Source organism: Marmota marmota, unplaced genomic scaffold (genome assembly GCF_001458135.2).
Source record: "Marmota marmota marmota unplaced genomic scaffold, marMar, whole genome shotgun sequence".
Classification (NCBI taxonomy): domain Eukaryota; kingdom Metazoa; phylum Chordata; class Mammalia; order Rodentia; family Sciuridae; genus Marmota; species Marmota marmota.
This window is the reverse complement of record NW_026000241.1, coordinates 21,581,565-21,597,717: the sequence shown is the minus strand read 5'-3', so window position 1 is coordinate 21,597,717 and position 16,153 is coordinate 21,581,565. Positions and strand designations below refer to the sequence as shown.

Sequence of the window (16,153 nt, the reverse complement as noted above, 5' to 3'; positions counted from 1 at the left end):
ATGGAGCATACAAAACAAAGACTAAGAGGGGAAAAAATGGGAGTCTACATTCATTTAACTGGACTGCCCGAGAAAAAGAGAGAGAGAAGGAAGCAGAGGCAGTAATTAAACAGATCATTTCTCAAACCAATAAAACACATCAATCCCCAAAGTTAACAAGTCCAGTGAAGCCAAAACAAAATCCACATTTAGAACACCATGGTGAACAACAAAGAAACTTAAAAATGTTAAAAGAAACCAACAGGAAAAAAAAGTTCATTTTTAACATCAAATAAATGACAGTTAACATTTTAACATAATATCAAAATGCTAAAGCAAAAAGTATAAAAATCAAAAGCATGTGTAGGGAAATGTATCATCAATGTACTGAAAGAAAACCACTGACAGAATTCCATCCAGAGAAAAATGAAATAAGGACATTTCCAATGAGGCAACATCTAACAAAATGCTATCAGGCAATCCGGAAGAAATTCCTACATATGGTCTTTAGAAAGAAAAATTGTCCCAGAAGAAACCTCGGAGATACAGCAAACAATAAAGATATGTCCACAAAAATGCTCACAGCAAAGTTTTGTAAAACCAGAGATTGGAATAACCCAAATGCCCACAAATAGTCAAATAGAACATTGTTCAATTGTGGGATAGTATAAAAGAATAAATATAATCATCAGCTTGTGCCACACCATGCATGAATCTTAGAGACAGAATAAATCAGAGCAACAGTAACAACAAAAACCCAAACACACACACACACACACACACACACACACACACACACACACACAAAATGCATGCTGTAGCTGGGCCTGAAGGTGCACACCTGTAATCCCAGCTGCTGGGGAGGCTGAGGCAGGAAGATCACAAGGTCAAAGCCAGCCTCAGCAACTTAGTGAGGCCCTAAGCAACTTAGCAAGGTCATCTCTGAATAAAATATATTTTAAAAAGGGCTGGGAATGTGGCTCAGTGGTTAAACACCCCTGGGTTCAATCGCTGGTACCAAAGAAAAAAGAGAAAATGCACCAAGTACATTCCAATTATATAAAGATCAAAAAGGCAAAAGTAAATTATATTATTTGAGACTGTGTAACTACAGAACAGAACTAAAACTCAAAAAATTCAATATGGAGAAGGAGGACATGGAAAATTTCTGGATTTCTGGTTATGTTTGTTGTTTTAAAAGGTGCGGGAATAACTTGGTTTCTCATTTGACAATAAATTAAGCTGTCCATTTACATTTAGCATACAGTTGTGTCTCAGCATCCATTGGGCTTGGTTTCAAGACTTCTCCCATACCCAAATCTGTAGATGGTCAAGTCCCTTATATAATATGGCATAGTATAGGTTGGGTGTCTCTTATCCAAAATGTTTGACCCCAGAAGTGTTTCATATTGTGGAGTTTTTCAGGCTTTGGAATATTTGCACAGACTTTACCAGTTAAGCAACTCTAATCCAAATATCAATCTGAAATTCCATGTAACCTACACATCTTTCTGCATACTTTAAGTCTTCTCGAGATTACTTATAAATATAAGTTATAAGTAATAATTTATAGTACAATAAATTTAAAATGTAAATACAGATTGATGTTATCAACAAGAGAAGAAACTGTACCTGGCCAGAATAGATCAATCTTTTTTTCAAACATTTTTGATCTGAGGTTGATTGTGGATCTAGAACCATGGATATGGAAGGACAACTGTATTTTTACATTTTTCTTATATTTCATAATAAGTTTTAATTTCAAAGAAAGGCTGACCACATTCAAACTCTCCTAAATAGCTCTCAGAATGATCTACCAGAGAATATGCTGAGTTGCTTTTGCAATCAAAAAGCTGTCTACATTGTGATTTTTCCATCAGCATGTTTCTTTTTCTTTTTCTTTTTTCTTTTTGGTACTGGGGATTGAACCCAGGGGCACTTAACCACTGAGTCACCTCCCAGCACTTTTTTATATTTAGAGATAGGGTCTCTCAAGTTGCTTAGGGCCTCACTAATTTGCGAGGCTGGCTTTGAACTTGTGATTCTCATGTCTCAGTCTCCCCAGCCTCTAGGGATTACAGGCATACACCACCTTGCCCTGTTTCCATCAGTATTTTAATGACTTCAAATGCTTGCTGTATGAGGGTATGTGTGCATGTGCTCACATGCCTGAGTTATATGCACCTTCACATGTTGAAAGCAGGAGATTCAAGTTTAGGGTAACACTTCTATTTTCAGATATTCCTTCTTTGGGCATTGGGATCCCTATGTAAAAAATAAGGTTGCTATTTTATTGTTTCTGTTTTTCTACCCAAATTGCAAATAATTTCTTTTTATATGTCATTGACAATTTCTGTACAAATTACAGTTTGAATTCAATTACTAAAATTTATGTCTATATTTAACACTTCTGAACTATTTTCCAAAATTAGAACATGTATTCTTTTCATGTGGTCTTATATTGACATTTGGAATCACCATGGAAGAAAAAAAATCCAGAAAAAAAAATGACTCTGAAATGTTTTGTCCTTAGAACAGCAAAGCTAGAAAGCCTAATTATGACTATCAGGTGTATTTTCAGACATCTTCCCTGAAAAATAACAAATATGCCAAGTAAAAGAAATGGAATGATTCACTCCAAGAAGTCAAAGGGATGTCAAGTGTCACACTAGAGAGCAAAAATAGAAGAGAAGGTCTTGCTGCTATAAATCAAAAGTAAAATAAAAGGCAGAAGAAGGCAGATGCTTGGGAGTCTTTAAAAACACTAAAAACAAATTTATCCTACCCACTGAGGCAGGTGTAGCATGCTAATTATAGCATAAAATTTTCCATTAGCTTCATTTCAGGTTTCTTTTTATTGCCCCTACCCTTATGTTACTCCTTTTCCTTAGATTTTCACCTATATATTCTTCCTGTACTATGGGACCCTAATCGGTATTATTACATGGTAAGGTAGGAAAAAAATCATTCTTTAAACAAAAACCTCTCCCTTAGGTATTTCTCAACTGCTGATTTTTGTTGAATTGGTGACAACAAAAGAACACACAGTGTAATTTCATTTTTTTCCCCCTTTTTGGTCATTTCTTAGCAAATCTGAAGTCTTTCGTGGTGATTGGTAAAGAATCAAAGTTTGGAGTTCCGTACTGAAATGGGATATCTCCCAAGATGAGTGAAATCTTTACCTGGAATGGGGTTAGAGAGATTCCCATGCCCCTAGTGTTCTCTAGAAATAGGTAGAAAATGAAATTCAATAGTGGGCAAAACCCCAACACATCAAAAGGCCAAACTGATGAAATAAGTGTAGCTTCATCAGTAGGACCAGGTGGCGCTCACACAAGAGTTTTGAAGGAATTCAAGGATGAAATTGGGAAGCTGTTGGCCAAGATGCTGGATCCAATATTACAGCTATTGCCAGCAAAAGAGCAGATTGTGAACGTCATTCTGTTCATTAGAAAGGGTCAAGAGAGGACCCAGGGAACCTTAGAGAAGCAAGCATCTCGTCCACTTGTCCAGTCTCCAATAAAGAACAGCATCATTAGACATTAAGGTAAAAATAACTTCCCAGGGAAAGACAAGAAGGCTTCTGAAAAAGGAAAGCATGAGTCACTGACTTATTATTGGTCTCTGAGGCATGTAAATAAAAGGCCAAATGGTGGCACCACGTAAATACTTCTTTTCTAAGTGTCAACATGAGGTGAGACATAAGAAAATATGGGGATATATCCAAATTTATGGATAAGACAAACTATCATTTCTATCCCCCATCATGAATTCCTATTTAATAGTGAGCAGGGACACTTTTTGACACTTAAAAGATACAATTGCTGGGTAAAGGACACAATACTTGACACTGTGGGTAACAATTTCTTTTACAAAATACATTACTATTTGGTGGTACAGAAAAGAGATACATTCAGTCCCTTCCAGAATCATTTTTACTGAGCATTAATTGACACCAGAGCTTGTACACAGCAGTCAGACTGGAGTGGCAAAGAAGGACCATTCTGTCCTCCAGTAGTTCAGTCTACTTGAGATGACGCCAAGAACCATGGAATAGGCCCTGATAGGCTGCTCAAGTCTTGCTTTAGGCCCTGCAAATGCTTATGACTAGATGGTGACTGGTGACTGAAATTAGGTGGGTAAATCATGACTATGCAATGACATATCCCCTGGGATCACAATCAGCAATAGGATTAATATACTATGCTTTAAGGAGAATGGATCTAAAGCAAAGTGCCAGTGCAAATTCCAATTCCCTTGTTAAACTTAATGGCAAGGGTAATACCAACAAATACTAAAACCTGATTATATTGCTTTGTTTGGTGGGGGAGAACAGTGAATCTTGAACATGAGACTCCGACATCATTATATCCCCTTTTCTCATAAAGGAAAGCAGAAATGATCAAAGTGTTTGCTACTGCTGATAATATCACATTTTAATATATGCAGGCACAGGCACCAAATTTCCAAAAGCCTCATGAAAAGGAAATTACCTGTTGTTATGATTATAATTTTTAAAACATAGGATTCAAGAAGAAAAGGACCATTTACCAAAGCTCCAATGCATTCTGCAAGTGCAATACAATTTACAACTTTGCTGAAAGGCCTGGGAAGAATTTTCTCGGCTCAACTGAGAATATCCAGATACAGAGAATGATTTTGGCAGCACCAAGCACAGGAGATTGATGTCTTCCCTACAATTGATTCGTTTCTCTTTTCTAATCAGTTTTAAACACCTACCTTCCCCTTTTTCTGTGACATTAGCTTGAGACTATCATTCTAAAGAAATTTAGAATGCGTGTTTATGGAGAAGGTGTGAGTAAGCTCTGGCATGAGAGGAAACAAATGCCTTGGTGATCAGATTACTCATTCTCAAAGCATCTAATGGCAGTTCCATCAGAACTCTAAAGAAAAACAAGAGCTGAAAAAAGAAATCCTCACAAAAACAAATATTGTCTGCTCTAGTTTCCATCATAAATCTACTTTCTTTTCTTGCACAATTTTTAAAATGGCATATAACAGGGGTCATTTAAAGTCTCATTTACTACTTAGAAAATAAATTGAAATGGGGCTCAGTAGTAATTAGTTCTTAGATGTAATAATCAGGCAAAAATTCTCTGCCTTCTTCTTCGGAGCCACACTGGAAAATGACTTCAGTCACCTTTCTCTTCCTTTTTTATTTTCTTTTATTGTGTGTGTGCAGTGCAGTATGTGGCTATAGCATATCCTCAACGAGTGTGTTCTGGATGAGTTTCCTACTCCTCTTCTTCTTCCTACTCCTTCTAAAGAAAAATTGGGTCTACATTCTGAGCCTCTTTTGAAATGAATATGAATGGAAAAGAATTGCAATCCTATCTCCCAAGACCTCCCATTTAAAACCTGGGTAGCAAGGAATTGCATGTCAATACCTTGAGCCAAAGAAGTCGCTTGAGAAGAACTAAAATGTCAACAGATAAAATTGGCAAACATCAGTATCTGTGTCTGTAAATGAACAAATATCCTGCCTATCAAATTGACATAAGTAAATAACCCTTCAATGTCAAAGGTTAAAATGTACACACGTGCACACACAGACATACTCTGCCAGTGGGAATGTAAATGATTTTTAAAGGGAATTATGGAACACGTATAAAAAAGCACCTTGAAAGCTAATTGTGGTTCTTCTACTTCTGGGGATTTGTCCTAGTGGGAGATTAAAGAATCTGCACAAAGATTTAGCCTCAATGATGGCAACCAACTTTGTAATAGCCAAAAACAAAACCATCTAATTGGTCAGTAATAAGCATTAGCCAAGTTAATTATAGTATATTAAAATGACAGAGCACCATGCAGCTATTTGAAATTCTATAGAATTCATGCTGATGTAGAACAATATTCACAATTTTGTTAAATTAGAAAATGCATGTTAAAAGCAAAATGTGCTCCAAATTTTGTAGATTAGGTAAGGCGCCTATGTATACACTTAAGTGAAGCTTCTAGCAGGAGGGAAACATCTCCCATGATCGGGAAGTACATCAAAGGCATCTTTGGATATTAGTGTTTTGTGTCTCCTTTTCTTCATCTTTCTCTTTATCTGAATTTTCTGATTCATCTGTGATTAATATGCATTACTTGTGCAATAAAAATTTTAAAAAAAATGGAGAAGATTTTTAAAAATCCATAGGGTAGGTGCAACATAATCTTTCTAAAAAAGAAAATAAAATATCTCATTTGAATTCACTGTGGCTGCTGAGTTCACCAGGAAGGCTTTGTAAGTTAAAATCAGATGACAACAATAGATAGAAATGGAGGGGAACAATCACACTCAAAAACCTTCTGATTAGCAGATTTCCTGTTCTTCTGCGTCAAGTTTTTTTAACACTAAAAAGTCCTTCTAATAAACACTAAAAATCAAACAGCCGATATTGAGATTTGCTGTTATCTATGAAACTGATTCTTAGAATATATTGCCTTTTATTTTAGATCAAAGCATCAAAACTGTCTTTGATACAAAACAGCCGTGTAGATCCAGCATTTACATCTGAAGTCAACTTATTTAGAATCACAGATTTTTTTTTTTAAATCCCTGATTTTCTCTTCATCTCTACCATGAAAGACGGTTAGTGGTAGGACCACTTCAAGAGTATCAGAGATGCTTAGTTTCTGAACCAGTCCTTTCCAATGCAGGATCTTAAAAACACAAACAGGACCAGCCAGTCAATCAAAAGATGGGCTTTGTGAGCAATGTCAGAGCTCTCAGCGCTGTCGGGGTACAAATTAGGGAGTTAATTTCTGCCTTAGCAGTACATTCACTAAGCAATTTGCTTTCTTTTAACTCAAGTTACCCCTTCCATCAACTGGAGAAATGAGTCCAAATTAAAATCACTATTCATCCACTACTGCCAAAGGCATACTCAAGCCCAGTCTGGGGCCCAGCAACAGATCTCATCAGTTAAAATTTTAATCATTGTATCTCAGAGCCCTCAAAAGGAATAATTTGGGGTAGGGAAAAAACTGAAAACTCCTAGTTACTGCTGACATGGAAGCGGATATTTTTGGGATTTTTAATGTACTTAATCAATCATTAAATTTCCCCATGATTTTTAGTTTTATTTTCTTTTTTTTCCTTTTTCAGTGAATACTTCCTAGATACTAGGTGGATAGGGTGACTATAATGATTTTAGTCACTTTCCTCATGCAGTTTACATTCTAGCAGGAGGGAAACATCTCCCATGAGAAATCATAATTACAAATAGTAATGAGTACCACAAAGCAGGGGAACACAGTCTCAGAGAGATCAATGGGAGAGGTTAGTTTACCTTGGTTGGTCCCAGAACATTTGAAGAAGTGGCACTTAAGTTGTGACATGGAGGATGAAAATCACTCACATCCCTCATGACATTGTCAGGGTTTAGATCACAACCCCAAAATATGGCATCTTGGAGGTCACTCTCTGACCTTCTCCTGCCTTCCTCCTCTGAATAGGTGATAAAGAATTCTCTGACCTACCACCTGTGAGAGCAGTTCATAAGATCCTTATTCCACAGGTTTCTGCCCCATCTCTGGAGGCCAGGGAGAACCCGGACAAGCAAACCTTGCTAAGCTTTCATATTTTATCCACCAGATTAGACCCCTTCTCCACACACAATTGTGTATGCCTCAGCCATAAAAATACTTTGTTTTCCCTGGGTTTTTGAGTCCTCATCTATGTCCCACAAAATTTTGGTTAAATAAATTTGTTAATGCTTTTTTTCTTGGTAATCTCTCTTTGGTTATATAGAAAGAAGTGTCAATCATAAATCTTGTGATCAGTGAGGAAAAGATATGACCTTTTCTCTCCATTTATTCTTTCAATTTAATTGGCATCCCTCTCTCCTGGCCTTCCTACTTCCTGCCTGACAATTCTGAGTCAGCCTTCATGAGGTGATCTTCTTCTTCTATCCAAGTTTTAGACTCTGAAATTCTTCAGGATTAAGTTCTAGCCCATTTTCTTATCTCAGTCTAAAGTTCTTCCCAAGGCATCCAATCCATTCCTATGACCTCAGAGATCACCTCTGTCAATAACTTCTTAATTTGACTTTTCTATCAAATACTTCTTTTCCTAGACTCAGTCAACTGCCTCAAATGGATATCACTTAGGAATCTTAAAGTTAATGTAAAAATAAAGATATTTCACTCTTGAATCTTCTCCTTCTCTGTGATAGTAGGAGCAAATGTGACTCCATTTTGTTTTATGACTTCATCCTGTAAAACAACCATGCCAAGTAGAAGAGTCATGACTGGAGCAAGTTGTTCTTTTCCTTTTGCTATAGAAACCTTTAAGAACACAGAACTACCTAATGGGGTATTGATTCTGTAACTAGGGTAACGGAGCTCTGTTTCTGTAACTGGGGTGACTGGGCTAACTGTGATTGGTTAGGCTTCCCTTCTCTTGACTGCACTGTCCCGCTTCTGTAACATGGCTTGCTTGCATTGGGTAGACCCCTGAACATCCCTTTTGCGGTTTTCAGGCTTATAAGGAGTGCCCTTGCAATTGTTCGAGGCTGATCAGGGGAACAGCTTTATGTTCTGGTCAGCCGCCACCGGTGTGCTTCAATAAAGGCTTGATTCGATTATACGTGAGTGGTCTGGAAGTCAGTTCATGAAACCCTGGGACAAAGCTTTAACTATAACATCTCCATCTTCCTAAACAGGACCATTCACTCAGCTGCCATATGAGTACTCAAGGAATCAAACATGATCCCTCATTCTTCTTTATCTACAATATACAATTGGCAATTTGGCTGTGTCCAGTTGATACCTAAGATATATCTAGGATTTCACAACATTTTTTTTTTCAACTCCCGTGCCATCAACTCTACCAAATTTCTTTCAGTCTTGCATCCAGCCTTGCCTCCAAATTATTGCCTCAAATGCAAATTTCCAATTACTCTCTGGTTTTAAAGTTCTCCCATTTTTCCGAAGATCAAGTCTAAAGTCATTTGAATGGTTTCTAAGATTCTGTCTGATCTGCTGACTGCTTATTTTTTTTTGGTCTCATTCCATGCGAATCTTCACATTAGTCTAGCCACAGTAAATTTATTTCAGTTTCTAAAATTTACAAAGGACTTTCTCTTCTGTGAGAATTTGCACATACTGTTCCTTCCACCTGAACATCTCAAGTCTCCATGCTACATGTGATCAAAGCATGACACCCATCTCTGTACCAGAGATGAGCAATAGATTACCCAATGGAGATGATTTCAGCAATGAAGACATTTAATTTTAATGATTGTATGTCACAAAAAATCTGAAAGTAGGCACTTCCAAGGTTGGTATGAGACCAACACTTTTCCTTTTTTTCTCTGCCATTTTGTGCATGTTTATGTTTTAATTTAAGGTCCATTACCTAACTACTGTCAGAGATTTGTGCTCCATGTTCTGATATGACTGTATCCAGGCTAGAAAGAAGGGGGAAGAATGCTCATTTTGTGTATCACCTCCTGCCAGAGTGGGGGGGGAAGCCCTCATCACATTCTCCTCCATTGCATTGGCCAATTCTATGTCGCCTGGCAATGAAAGACTGCTTTGGTGAGTATCTGGGGATGGATAAGAAGAAAAGGGATGAAATGGCTGTTGGTTTTACAATCAGTGGCGTCTGCCATTTTTTAATGCACTGATCAAAAGAACAATCAAAGATGGAAAGAACTAGAGACCATTATGTTAAGTTAAATAAGTCAATCTCAGAAGGTGAGGGGTCATATGTTTTCTCTCATATGTGGAAGCTAGAGAGGAAAGAGGAAAAGAAATTCAGGGGGAATCCCATGAAAATCAAAGGGTGATCAGTAGAGGAAAAGGACCAATGGGTGGAAGAGAGGGAAGGAGGGAAGAAATTCCGGGAAGGGATATTGGCCAAATTAGATATTGTTTGCGTGTATGAATATGTAACAACAAATCCCATCATTAGCTGCAACTATAATGCACAAATAAAAAATGGAAAATAAAGGATGATGGGAGAAAAAAAGACAAAATAACCATTAAAGGAATAAATATGTCCATTTTGTTGACTGTCTTCTCTGTGAGCTAATAATCGCTTCAACTCTGGGAAATACATCTGTTTTACACACTGCTATAAGCCTGGAATCCTCACAATGCTGGGCCCACATAGGTCAGTCAGTGTTGATAGAAGGATCAAATTAATGAATATTAAAGAGAACAGCAGAAGCAGAAAGCAGGTTCAAAGGAGACAAAAAGCTGCCAACACAAAACTTAAACTGATTGCCCTATCTCAAATCTCATGTTTGAACTTTCGATTCCATTTAAATTAAAAAGAATGCTTTTATCAAAAAATTAGACATTTTTTAATAACTGCTCAGTTCTTCACATAGTGACTACAACTTTCCTAACCTCTCCAATTCCTGCCACATGGGTAGACACAGGTCTTATTTTTATCACTAAGATCCAGGAATGAATTATTTTTAAAAATAAAATTTTAGGGCTGGAGTTGTGGCTCAGTGGTAGAGCACCTGCCTAGCATGTGTGAGGCCCTGGATTCGATCCTCAGCACCACATACAAACAAATAAAATAAAGGTATTGTGTCCAACTACAACTAAAAAATAAATATTTAAAAAAAATTTAAAAAATATTAAGCCCTGTTAAGGAGTTATATGATCCAGAACAATTTCAACTGTCTTCTGTACATACATATAAGTTAATTCTTGGCTCAATCATTTAAATATCATTCAAAAGTACATAAAATCTTAAAAAGAACATATATAAAATTTTTGGTCTAAATTTTCTACCCTTGAGAGCATCACACCAACAGAGAAGTTTGTAATTCAGGTTGGCTGAATAGGAAGATGGCAAATGTAAAATGTCGGGCACAAGAAGTTGCTAGGTGCATTTTAGTTCTTATATCTAGTCCAAAAGGAAGGTTTTACTCCTATTTCTATCATGTCCTAAGTACATACCTATGTGCAAGTTGATTATGTTCTTTGGATGGCAAAGGATAAGGTAATCTTAAACTAACCTTTCAGTTATAAATAAAGTCACCCCACAATTTAAAAACCTAAGTTAAAAAAGGCAAATGATATTGAGTACAGTCAGCTATAACCGATCTAACAAAAGATTTAGAGGCACACTCACATTCCTGAGAGTGTCTATTTCTACAGATGTAGAATTTCTGCTTAGTTTCTGATGGGCATTATGTTTGGTCCTGTTAAAATACATAGGGCACTGACTTACAAACATCACATTTAAAAAAAAAAAAGAATCTTAAATATCAACACATGCAAGAGTAGGTTTCATATTTTAAGTGTTTTTTTATTTGAAATTTAAAAAAAAATGCTTAAAAACAAAAAATGACTTTAACATTGGCAAAGGGAGTCCCCCAAAGAAAAAAAATATATAAACAGATGGCTGAGAAAGATCACCCACATGCAGAACACAGATCTTGAGGAGGCATTTCTAAGAATGAAGTAGCACTTCCCAGCCTGGGCCACTTCCCACAAGGATCCTTGTTTAACCCATGGAAAACTCCAAGCTTACACCATGGGCCAAGGGGAACCTGAACCCTTTCCCATTGCCTCACAGTAATCAGTTTCCAACTGTCCCCAGTGTTCTTAGAGAAGCTAAGTACCAGTCACTTGAGACCAGCAATTCTCTAATAAATCAGCCTGCCAAGATCAGCCCCGAACTAGCATCTTCCTAGTGAATGGGCTGTTAAGCCCTAGCTAAGCATATTAAACATTCAATTTAATGTATGACACACATCTGTTCCACTTTCTCAGTGAGCAGAAGTTTCAAGACAACTTAAATCCCAGACTTAATCAACAAGGGAAAAAAAAAAAATCTTGGCAGTGTTTAAAACTGAGTTTTAAAATATAATCCAAATGAGGGCGAGAGAGACCATTTTGCTGTAACTAATGAGATTATATAATACCTAAATAAAATCCCCAAAATTACCTGAAAAGAAACACTAGATCTTTTATCTGGGCCCATTTATTTTTTTTCCTTTCAAGGCCATCAACATTTCCCAAAGACCTTCATGTACACTTGGCCCAAGACATTAAGGAGCAAGCTAAAATGGCAAGCCTTCTACAAACACAACAGTTTAACCCCTCGGATGCCAGAGGACCATAAAAGGAAAACTCACAGACTTGTCTTTCACAAGGAGAGCACAACACTGGATTCCAGCCATCAGCATCTTGTGCGGGTTCCAGGCCACTGAGTCAGCCCTATTGTGTTAAAGAAAGGGACAGAGTAGGAAGGGGACTTGATTAGTTTCCACAGGCAAAAGGACATTCAGTCCTCGTACATAAGTTACTGCTCTACAGGATTCCTTGTCTGAGTCATCTGGGGGAATTTAGAAGGTTTTTGTTTTGTTTTAGGAAAAACAATTATTTCATTTTTGCCTGTTTTCAAAATGTCACTTCAATGGGCAAAGTCCAAAGAGATTCTTTTTTCCCAGATAAAAGCCAGTCGCAAATGAGGAAAGGACATTTACCTGTGGATACCATGTAGAAGCCTGCGGTGCTTCCTTGACATCAAAGCTGAGCCACCCCAAGAAGCCTGTTGAGATATTTATATAACCAAGGCAATGTTACTTCCATGTTATTTGTTTACCAGTGGGTTGTCATATAGAAAATCCTCAGTGACGATCTCAATCTGTGTTATTTGGTGTTTGGTTAAAAAAAATTTTTTTTTTTTTTTTTGAACTGGGATTGAACCCAGGGCTCCATGCATGTGAGGCAAGGGCTTTACCACTGAGCTACATCCCAGCTCCAGGGGATTTTAATCTCTGGCTCTACTTAGGCAACCAGAACCTCATCACAATAGATGGGCCCTTACTGAACCTTAGAATGTATATTCACACATCATAAATACATTGGCACACTAACCACTTGAATTTGTGCAGATAAAAAGAGATTTTAAAAAGATAGTCCATGCCCACTTGAAGCCTAGACTCTAAAAGGGACAATGTTTTCACAAAGCTGACATTTTGACATTCACACTGTATGGTGAGTCATAGGCCAATGGCTGGAATTCTAAGCAATGAATGAAGCACATTATTGACAAAGTGGATGAAAGGTTCACCGGGATGATTAGGTGGCAACCTACCCTTTAATGAAAGAACTATTCAGTCAAATGGCATTCAGACACATTTGCAAATCAAAGGCTGGGGAGTGGAGAAGGGAAACCTTGGGACTTTCAAGGAAGTAAGTTATTCACTAGAGAGGCAAATTTTCTGCATACAGGAGAAGGGAGCAGAGAAAAGGGAAATGAAAGGAAGTCCCACAATCAATAGGTCAGGAAAGTAGGAAGAAGGGTTCAAGGTAGGAAATACAAAAGTCAGTTTGATCCTTGAAAATTGTTCAGTCTTCCAAATTTTAATCTAGTAGGACAAGGAAGCATGAGTGCTGTGGAAGAATCTGGGGGAACTAGCTTGAGCTAGGCTGAATGCTCTCGCATTTATTTAATTCTTACAATATCACCCTGGGGGTGGAGTTATTATCAACCTCAATATTTACAGATCAATGGAAGCTCAGAGGTGGGAAGCTAATTGTCCAAGGTCTCCTGGATGATAAAATCAGATCTCGGATCCAAAACCAATTTTCTATTAGTGAAGGTGACCATTGGAAAACTTGGGGAGTATTAAAATGGGGAACTGAGGGTGATGGACATACTTTAGGCAAGAGGTGAGTTCAAGAGGTGCCAAGGATATAGAAAAGGTGTCCTACTTCAAGTATAGAATTAAATAAGTTAGGTGGATAACAATATCACATAGAAAGAAATGACAGGATTGTATTCAACATAAATGTGGAAGATAAAGGAAATGAGACACTGCTATGATTCTCAGTTTATTACCAAAGCTGGGCCCATTGGTAACCAATGAAGATAAAGCATAGCAGAGGGCACTCTGTGGCCTTGACTCCCACTTAAAAGGCAACTCTCTCCTTGAGGGCTGGAAGTGGGTTAAGATGAGTGAGTCACTTAATTACACAATTTAAAAATGAACTTGGTCTCAAATCTGGACTCTTGCATGGCCCTAAGAATGAATTTAAAGTGCTTAAATTTGAGTCCTTGAACCATCTTTGGTCTCATCCTAGTTACAGCTCTGATTTCATGAACTAATGTCTTGAACAACTCCATGAGGTGCCCAAAGGCCTCTGTACTAGATGTATCTTGAGGGTGGTGTGTGTGTGTGAGTCCCACAGACTCCTTGTAAAGAAACCATGTCTTGGGGCTGCCAGCTAAGTGACCTTCTTGCCATACTGTCATACTCTCTCCCCAGTCCTACTGGGACTCACAACAGACCATTGGTGACTAAGATGGACCACAGAAGCTACTGCCTTCAGCATCCTAGCTTACTAACTGAAGGTCCCCAAGTCTGAATTTTGAGATCTTGATCCGCCACAGACATTAAGATGACTTATGGATTAGGTTCTCTTACTTCCATTACACACCCTAAATACTAGCACATTTTAAAGGCATTATTAGTCCACTGGTTTACCAAGTCATTGGCAGGGGTTAGGAAGAGCTCAGTCACAAATTCACTCCTCAAAGGAGCTAACAGGAGCCCAGCAGACACCCAAATCCATAGATGCTAAGGCACCTTTTATAAAATGGCATATTACCTAGGTAGCCTTCCCAAATAGTTTAAAATGATCTCTAGGTAACTTATAATACTTAAAAAATATAAATATAAGTAATTGTTGCACTGCAATATCAAGAAAATCATGACAAGATAAAAATCTGTGCATCTTCAATATAGGCACAATTTAAAAAAAATTTTTTTTTTGATCTGCTAGATTCCTGGAACCAATTCCTTGTGAATATAGAGAGATGAATGTCTATGACTTTTTGAAACAAGACAAACTGTGGAGACCATGATACAGATTAATGGTTGTTAGGGATTGGGAAAGGAAGGGTTGAACAGGTAGAGCACAGAGTATTTTTAGGGCAGTGAAAATGTATGATACTATAATGGGGGATCCATGTCGTTATACATTTGTCAAAATCCGTAGCATGTACAACACCAAGAGTGGACTCTAATGTAAATTATGCATTTCACAAAAATAAATAAACAAAAATAACAACAACAATGAGTTAAAAGGAGAAACAAATAAAACTCCTGATGTCCAAATCCTACTTCTATTTGCTTCTCTTTCTCAATCTGTAACACTAGAGTTTCAAGAACAGCAAACCAACCACTTAAGTGATGAAAGAGCTTGATTTTGCATCTCTATGGGGAATTGCCATTTATGGAGCTAACATATATGCCAGACACCACAATATGTTAATCTGCATATTTTTCTCCTTAATTAACTAGTTAATAAATTAATTGGAAAACCAACCTTAAAAGAGAGGTGAAAGCAGGAGTGGCATCTAGATTCTACACTCTCTAAAGTCCATGCTTTTAAAAACAATGTTACAGTCTCCCTAGGACTTGTAATAAATAGTGGGGAGACAGCAAAAAGCATTGCTGGGCACTTGAGTCCCCGAAGAAGCCATAAGACTCTGCCTCAAAGGAGAGCAGGGCAGCCCTGCCTCCTTCTAGTTAGAGACTTGAATCCCATCCCCTCTCACGGAGGAACGATGGTCCTGAAGGGGAAAGATCCTCACAAGACTAAGGCTTTTCTTATTCTGTTGTCTAAAAATGCATTATTATTGGGCTGGGCATGTGGCTCAAGCGGTAGCATGTTTGCCTGGCATGCGTGAGGCCCGGGTTCAATCCTCAGCACCACATACAAAAACAAAGATGTTGTGTCCACCAATAACTAAAAAATAAATAATAAAAAATTCTCTCTCTCTTTAAAAAAAATAAAAAATAAAAATGTATTATAATTAATCGAATTAAGATATCAAATATTCACCATCATTTGTATACCACTGAGAGGGGAAAAAAAGACATTTTCAAAATACCAATATCAAAGATGTAAAAACATTTTTTTAAAAGTGCAAGTTAGAATTAATAAAGTATGGTATATAGGCAAGGGCAAATCAGTTTTATGGAAAACCCAGACTAATAAATAATCATAATGGCATTTTAAAGAGAGATAAATAAATATCAGTTTTAATATTTGAAAATCTCTTTAAAATACTCTTTAGCCGATTTCTAGTAGGTCAAAGCAATTACGGCAATTTTGTTAATATTCTATCTTCAAAATTAATGAACTTCCTGTGTTATGTGAAGTTTCTTCAAGATACGCTACC

General features: G+C 37.3%; 1 protein-coding gene across 1 annotated transcript in view; it reads right to left on the bottom strand.

The window, feature by feature from the left end:
* The window catches only part of Gadl1 (glutamate decarboxylase like 1), a 168,144-nt gene that overhangs the window by 96,726 nt on the left and 55,265 nt on the right, over positions 1 to 16,153 (bottom strand). The window contains exons 8-9 of the mRNA XM_048795378.1: positions 12,444 to 12,508; positions 12,093 to 12,174 (exon numbers count right to left, since the gene is read on the bottom strand). Of these exons, the coding sequence (XP_048651335.1) occupies positions 12,093 to 12,174; positions 12,444 to 12,508 (147 nt within the window). The remainder of the gene's footprint in view (positions 1 to 12,092; positions 12,175 to 12,443; positions 12,509 to 16,153) is intronic.